This window comes from Buceros rhinoceros, unplaced genomic scaffold (genome assembly GCF_000710305.1).
Source record: "Buceros rhinoceros silvestris isolate BGI_N320 unplaced genomic scaffold, ASM71030v1 scaffold38858, whole genome shotgun sequence".
Classification (NCBI taxonomy): Eukaryota; Metazoa; Chordata; class Aves; order Bucerotiformes; family Bucerotidae; genus Buceros; species Buceros rhinoceros.
Window position 1 is genome coordinate 1 of NW_010426959.1, and position 8,243 is coordinate 8,243.

The window sequence follows — 8,243 nt, forward strand, 5'->3', positions numbered from 1 at the left end:
CCGAGCTACCGGGAGCGGCGTGCACTAAGCCCGCGACGAGCCCGGCCTCCTCGGCCGAAGCCATGGGGCGGAATGATGGAACGGCCCAGTTTGGAAGGGACCTCGCAAGAGCCTAGATGAGATTCTCTGTCACCCTGTCCGATGGCATCCTGAAAACTCCCCGTGGCGGGGAGCCGCTGTAGCCCTGGGGGTGTTGTTCCAGTGATTGATTGTTCTTAATGTAAAAAATTTCTGATATCAGGGTGAAACTGTTGACTTCATCTGATGTTGCCCAGTTCACAGGCACTGCCTTCGGATCTGCCGCCATCTGGCAGTATGAGTCGCTCAAGTCGCGGGTCCAGACCTATTTTGAGGCAGCTCGAGCAGACTGGTTGGATAAAATGCGGCCACAGAAGAGGGGGGACTTCAGAAAGCAGGTACACGGAGCCGGGCCCAGCCTGTTCTCACACGGGTGGGTCCCTGCGGAGCCTAGAACACGAGCACCTCTTTCCCCTGGTGTGGGCACTGCTGGTACAACGGTTACTTGGCCTGTTGATCCTGATTTGTAACTTGGAGGTGTAATAGGTACTCAACAAATTACAGTAGGTGCTTTTCCTTACAAGAAAGGCAGATAGAGTGCTAGAAAACTGTAACTGACAAAATTACTGCAAATGCTGGAGAAAAATACCGTCTTCACCCTGAAATGTGGGGGAGAGAGGTCAGTAGAACTAGTTTGTATATCTAAACTAGGTGCCTTTTGCTTTTTTGCTATTAAAAAAAATATATCTATTCTTGCTATGCCTAAGTGTTCTCAGAAGTTCCCAGAAAGGACAGAACTAGCTTAAATTCTGAACCTTATGCATAAGGTGTTTTCAATTCTCTGGCTTCCGAAATGCCTTTTCCTCACAAATATGAGGGTTTGGGGTTTTTTTTGTTTATGAGAGCTGACATTTCCGTGCCAATACTTTGGATTTTGGGCAGTAAGAACAGCTAAGTGCTGCAGGACTTGTTATAAATTTGGTTGACGTCCTCAAAGTATCAATCATTTAGTTTTCGTTTAAGCGTATTTAAAACCTAACTAAACAAGTATGTCTGTGCTACGTTTGTTTTGAGGTTACTGATGTGTCTTGTGATAGACCAGGCTTGGTTACTCTTTCGGGTCTGCTTGTCCAGGGGAAGTAGGGCTGAGTGTGGAGCTGGAGAAGCTCAGAGTCCTGGGTAGGACACAGAGGAGCTGGTTTTGTCCTGTACATCCTGTACACTGCCGTACTTCCTTCGCAGTGGGCCCGTGGTGTGGGTTATGCCTGGTGGGCAGCTGAACACCACAGAGCTGCTTGCTCGCTTCCCCTGACGGGATCGGGGAAAGAGGAAAGGAAGAATTAGAGCAAGAAAACCTGGGGGTAAAGATAAAACATCCAAAAAATTGTTTAGTAAGTGAAGGATACAGGAGAAGGGGGTTAGACTAATGCCCAGCCTGTTCATGAGCTACACCTCCTAAAATCCCCCCTTTTCCCTTTTACTGCTGAGCATGACGTGATAGGGTGGGGAAATGGGAAGTGCCTTGATGCTGTGGAAACACTGTTCAGCAAAAGCCAGGACATGAGCGTGTTACCCGTACTGTTCCGCTCAAAAAAACCAGGTGCATGAGCTGCTGTAAAGAAAATTAACTCTGTCCTAGCCAGGCCCAGTCTTCCTCAGTGTATCTCAACTGCAGGTGAGGTTTTGATTGCCGCTTAAATAATTTGGGGGTTATATTCTTGTTTTCCCTGAAGGGGAGGGTCTGGTGATTAACTATTAAAAAACCCCAACAACCCACAAAACTGCCCTGCTATTAATAAGCTTAAACCCCCAATCCCCATCTTCAGCTGGTAAGTTCTATTTTTAAAGTTCCCCCAATCGCTTCTGAGGGTGTCTAGTTTCTTGATTGTAGAAAAATCACGTTTAGTGTTCTTATACTGGACAACGAGATAACCAGTGTCTGTATCCTGTTCCAGAGAATTAAACAAAAAAAGTGTTAGTGAAGTCAATACTTTGATATCAGATCGTGAATGGTTTGTCTCATACAGTGTTATCCACACCCCCCACACCTCCCCCCCGGATTCCAGCCTACAGATAATTTTTATGACATTGTCCCCATCGATGTGGTTAGAAGGCCATTGAGCTATCAATAAAACATTTGGCCAAAATTGTTCTGAAAGCTGAGGAAGGGAGAGGGGGGTGGAATTTCCCTGTGGGCTGACTGCACTCAACATAAACTTTTTCAGGGGTTTTAAGCTTGGAGGAGGGCTGGGTCAGCTGGACGCAAGGGGGAATGGATTCCACAGCTTGTGAGCCACCGCTGCAAAAGTGACCCTGGCACAAAAGTGGAATCTCTCAAAGGTGGGTGGTGTGATGTTAGACAGCGTCAGGGCGAGGCTTAGCCGAGGCAGGGTTTGTGCTGGCTTTGGCTAATCTGCTGAAGGAGGTATTATGGGCTGGATCCTTGCTTAGTAGGAGCAGAGGTGAGCCCGTGGAGTTGCGTAAAAGGGTATAGCCCCATTCTTTTAGAAGAAACTCCTCATCTGCATTGGGATATCTTACAAAAAAGAGAGTAGATAGCTAATCTTGAGCAAGGAAATGCCAACTCAGAAAGCTGAATCAGTTAAAAACAGAAAAGTTTGAAACCAATTTACTTAACAGGTTTCAAACAAACACTTTCCGTTCTTAAAAAGGTAGAACGTTACGTGACTTGTTTTTGAAATTAAATACCCTGCAGCGGCATTGATGTGCACCAATTCCCTTTCAGGTTAACAGCTGGTGGAATAACCTGACTGAGGGTCAGCGGACTGTGACAGGTTTGTGTTAGCTTACGAGTATTAGACATTCACAGGAAGAGAAATATGGCAAACAGGTACAGTATGTTACAAGAGATGGCTTTCATACCCCGTGTAGGTTGTTAAGCACCAAGCATGTGTATCCTTACACCTGCACGTACACTGTTTCTGCTACACTTCCTTCTCACAAACTGGGTTTTGTACGCATTACAAAAAATGCCTGTGCCTCTGTGCGAGAGTGTGGAGGCTTAGCTAGAATCTTCTCCCAGGAACTGTGAAAAACAGCAAATGCTTTTAGAAGGAGTAGGTGTAAATATTCCGCTGGATGTTTGGGGCAGGAGTAATCTCAGGCCACTCAGTTAACAAGCTGTCAAGCAGTTCTGTACAGTGGTTTGCATTGCTGAGCATGCAAGCCAGGTCATGATACCAGCACTGTATTGAGGTGAGGGGGATGACGATTCCTGTTCTGCAGTCTCCGGAGCATCCCTCAACCTGTAGTTAATCTAACAAGCAGTACAGAGTCTAGTTGGTAGACCTGGAGCTCTTCAGATACTTGATTGCCATAACAAGGTTGGGCTTACTGTCCTCAAATTGTTGATGGTTCTGTAACATCTTGGTTTAGCGTGCAGGGAAAATGTTTCCTCTAATAAAAGAGCAGGGTGGAATAGGATGGAATGACAAGAGATCTATTGACATTTTGGTTCTAGGATTTATATATCATAGTTTTTCACAGTTCTTGTGTTCTGTTGCAAAGTTGTGATAGAGAATAATTATATGACACTTAGCATTATGTAAAGGAATCACAATTATTTTCCCCTGTAATGTTTCTAGGTCTTATAAAACATTTTAAATACTTAAATGCTTGGATAGAAATAGAGAAGGCACTTTAAACAAGAAACAATAAATTTGCGTCACTATTTTTGTAATCACTTACATTTTTATTTAAAATAAAGTAAGATTGCAGTAAACATCTGTGAAGAAAAAGCTGCGCCATTTGCTGTCTCCCAGAGGTGACCTTGCCCTAGCAATGCCAACACAACTTCTTGTGCTTGATCTCTACACAGTATCTTTACAATTCCCTCTAAACCGAAGCTCCCCAAAGGAGGACAGGATGATTATGGCGTGTTTGTATGGTTCCCCCAGGCTTCTCCCCTCCTCGTGCGGTTAAATGCAACTGTGCAGCAGATGGTGGCATTTGGGGATGAGCAGCTAGAGAGGCAAGAAATGAGACCTCCTCAGCTGGCTCTATTTCACTGGTTCTACGTGGAACCGAAGTTTGAAACCGTAGCGTGAACGTCGTCAGTGCGGATTTCCTGGACTGGTGTACTACTCTGGTGTATGATAAGACAGTTGCAGTTAAATGTCATGTTTCTGAAAGACTCCTGCTACATACGTACAGCTTTCAGTATTTTTCTTTGCTTTTTCTAAACCCTATAAAGCAGGAAGTGGATGCTGCTTTTAATGGAATAGTGAAGAAAAAGTTTGGTTCTTGAACTCTTACTTTTGAATGCTTGCTTTTATACTTTTTTTTTCTTCTTAATAGGTATTATAGCTGCAAATGTCTTTGTGTTCTGTTTATGGAGGCTGCCTGGCATGCGACGGATGATGTTTACATACTTCACCTCAAATCCATCCTCCAGTAAGTGAACAGTATATCGGGTGGCTTTTCTACACTGGAGTGTAACGGACACTGCAGAAGCTTCAGGTGGTTCACGGCTCTCTTGTAGCTCCATCATGCACAAGCAATCTCTCAGTCATACCCAAACGCATCGTTCTGTCTAGGGGGAAAATGGTTTGAGGGGGAAAAAGTTAGAAGTAGTGGATGTGGGCTTTTTAAAACAAACAAAAGACCAAAACACTGGTGCTTTTCTAAACATTGTAATGTCAAAACTGACACTAAGTCAGGAGGATGCAGCTCCTGCCTTTGTAAAGGTGAAGAGACACTTCTGCTGGTGACACCAACCCCTACTGCTTCCCTGGGCAGGGTGTGAATCAGGCCCCTCTTTGGGGAGGAGGGAAATAAATTGTACTATATAATGCCATTCAAAACTGGGCTCAGATGTGACAGACAAGCATTAGTCTGTGTGTTACGTACACTGCTCTGGGTCCCGTTAAAATCCAAACTACAAACTTGGCTTTCACTCTGTGTGAAGTGTTCTGCAGAGGTTAACTTAGGAAAGCAAGTCACTGGTGTTTAATAGCAGAACAATTCATTTTCATTTCTACAGCAAAGAATTAAAAGGAGGAGACAAACACACGTTAGGGGAGAACTCTTCACTGCCCTTAATTTCTGCTGAAAAAGTGGAAACTCAATCAATTCCCCACACACACTCCAAAGCTAAAGATAGCTGTTACCCAGATCAGAGCATCGGTCACCCCAAACACTCCTAGTTTAAATAGTCTTGATCTTCACACCTGCTAACTGGCTTGTTTGCCTCTTCCAGGCGGCTGTTGCGGTGAGGAGAGCCGCTAGCTTTGTGACAAGAGGAATAGCTTTTCTTTTTACAAGTCCATCTCTAGCATATTAATTTTATATATGTGCTCATATTTATTAAAAATCTTTCACCATATACATATAAAAATCCTTCCAAAGCATAGGAGATGTATCTATAAGATAAATTTTTATATTAAATATTCCCTAGTAGGTAATGAAGACTTTCTAACGTAGCTGTTCGTACAGCTTGCATGACTGGGGTGTATGTTCTGCCTTTCAAGAGGTATTGCGTGGAATTTGAAATTTGTTATGTTTACTGCATAGATTGTATCTGAGAATTCTCAAGATAATTAGCCTATGGTATGACCTGATAAATTTCTAGGCTGCATGACATGTAAGTTGAAGCAAATTAAAACACTGTCTTTGTTTTTTCCCCCCCCATTGTTTTTTCTCTTCTGTAGGAGCCCTGTGTTCTCCCATGGTGCTCTCTACGTTTAGCCACTTCTCCCTGTTCCACATGGCTGCAAATATGTATGTTTTATGGAGCTTTTCCAGCAGCATTGTCTCTCTTCTGGGATGCGAGCAGTTCATTGCAGTGTATCTTTCTGCTGGTAACGCTAAATATATGTATATTTACAACACCTAAAAAAGATAAATACTTATCCACGCAAGAGAAGCGTGCGCATGGTTAATAGATGGATGATGACAGATGGCCATTGTTCAGTCCCACGCATGGCTCTCTACCGACGGCAGTACTTGTCTGCTGTCCTACGGAATTTTGATGGGTTCAAGATCTTTGGCTTCAAAATACCATAACAATACAAGTGTCTGGTTTTACTTCACGCTTAGCTACCAAAATAAAATAGCTCTTAATACAGACTCGTGGAAGCTTTGTGGGAAAAGATGACGGTTAATTCAAGCAAAAACAACAACCACCAACAAACCCCACCCCACCTACACTAGCTTCTTTAGGAGGATGTTCAGATAACACCGTTGTACTTTCTGATGCTTGTCAGCATTGCTGACGTTTTTCCCAATAATAATTTTTTTTCCTTTCTAGGGGTTATCTCCACTTTTGTCAGTTACGTTGCTAAAATGGTCACTGGCAGGTTTGAACCATCCCTTGGAGCTGTAAGTGTCTCAGAATATGGGAGACCTTTTCATGATCTCTGAAGCTATTTTCAAAGCGTGCTGTAGTCTTTAACATGCTTAAAAGCCAAAAATGTATTTGGGGTAATGGAAACTAGGAAGGTTTACCAAAACCAAGTAACCAGGCAGTGATTGCTGTGCAAGAACTTACCTGTTCTTGAATTACATTAACTCTCTTGCAGCAGCCACCCAGAACAAATGCCACTTAATGCTAAGGGCTTGTAAATGAATTCTTAACAGCAGGACCTCTTGTCACCGAGCAGATAGTTCCGTTCTATAAGTTATTTGATGAATGTTATCTCATAACTGTGCATCAGTCTTCTCTAATTGATAATAGAATACTTGAGCAAGAGGTAATGTAATCAGACAGTCAAAGCCAGCGTGTGGTGCTGGTGGAAGTTGTAGCACATGCTGTGCAGAAAGGGAGCACTCCTGCCAAAAGGCTCACAGCGGGGAAGGTACGAGGCAGGCTGAGGAGGCGTGTGCTAGTCTGTTCTTCACAATGAGATCATTTTAAAACACTTAACTTCCCTAAGTTTGAGCTGGACCCAGCCATTTGCCAGGTTTTAAAGGCTTCTTAACTTACTTTACTAAATAATTTCAGTAACACCCGAAAGCCACATTCTTACTTTTCAATTGGAATGAAAAAGTCTATCGGGCTGTATCAGAGTTAGAGTTTTTGGTAGTGCCGTGTCTGTGTTGTCCCGTTATCTTGTGAATAAGCGGTATCTGGAGCAAGTTACTTCCCATTAGCCTTACTGATCTGGACTTTCCAGGCATTGAGTTAGTTGGCTGTATTCACAGCCTTTCCGTTGAGATCTTTCATGGGTACAAAAGCCCATGGTCAATTTAGTACAGACCAGGGAATTGCTTGTTTCATTGACAAAGGATTTCTTGTCCCCATCCATCTGTTATTTTCCTTGTTTTGGTACAAGCTTCAGAATGATCCCTTCATCTGAGAGGGCTGTGTTTGATTAATAGATGTTAGATTTCTCGGGTTTACTGGGAAAAAAGTGCATTAAAATACTTATCTTAAAAATCACCGAGGGAGTTATTTTTTTTAATTATATAAGAGCACCTGAGGCATTTCCTCCCCCTCCCCCCCAGAATTTATAATTTCAGATATTGAAATTAAATAATGGTGTCTTGTTTTACTTTTATTCTGAAGTGTGCTGTACTTTGAGGTTTACCACGTGGGTTGGCCTTGGAAAATGAAAGGAAAACAGGTTCACATGCAGAAAAATACATTTTCCCTTATGTAACATCTAAGCGTACTCTGATGTTTTTTAATGTATTTACAGTCAGGAGCTATAATGACTGTCCTCGCAGCCGTGTGTACAAAGATGCCAGAAGCAAAACTAGCCATCATACTTCTTCCAATGTTCACATTTACAGCAGGAAGCGTAAGTGCCTTTGAACTTCAAAGAAATCCTACCCTTAAAACATTTTCCCCGTACCTCTCCAGTATCTGAGCACGTGTCCTCTTCATTTGTGCTTCTAAGCTGCATTTTGAAATGGAATACAGGTCATGGAAGTCCTGAAGACCGATCCAGAGTTGTTGCAGCCTGGCACGGTCGTTACACAAGCGTGTAGTGAATTCAGAGTGGTCCTAAATTCCATCCTCCTTGGGTCAGTTTCAGATCTGATACAAAGAAGTGAAAGAAGTCAGGAGGGACTTGGGTTCACCAGTCTGAGGAGAGGTGCACACACACACTGTTCTTTCTAATGGGTGATGCTTTGTATAGAAGTGCTAGTTACAGGCTAATCTAATACTGAGACCCTCTTTTTGAAGAAAAATTGATCAACATGGAAAAAACCAGGATTTTACATCTTAAGGGAAATAACATCCCAGCCCTGGAGGAATTCCT

General features: G+C 43.0%; 1 protein-coding gene across 1 annotated transcript in view; it reads left to right on the top strand.

Moving 5' to 3' along the window:
• Window positions 1-241: 241 nt before the first annotated feature.
• Window positions 242-8,243, top strand: part of PARL (presenilin associated, rhomboid-like) — a gene marked incomplete at its 5' end in the record, with an annotated part of 10,295 nt that continues 2,293 nt past the window's right edge. The window contains 6 exons of the mRNA XM_010141703.1: window positions 242-416; window positions 2,765-2,813; window positions 4,336-4,431; window positions 5,688-5,837; window positions 6,287-6,357; window positions 7,677-7,778. Coding sequence (XP_010140005.1) covers window positions 242-416; window positions 2,765-2,813; window positions 4,336-4,431; window positions 5,688-5,837; window positions 6,287-6,357; window positions 7,677-7,778 — 643 coding nt within the window. The remainder of the gene's footprint in view (window positions 417-2,764; window positions 2,814-4,335; window positions 4,432-5,687; window positions 5,838-6,286; window positions 6,358-7,676; window positions 7,779-8,243) is intronic.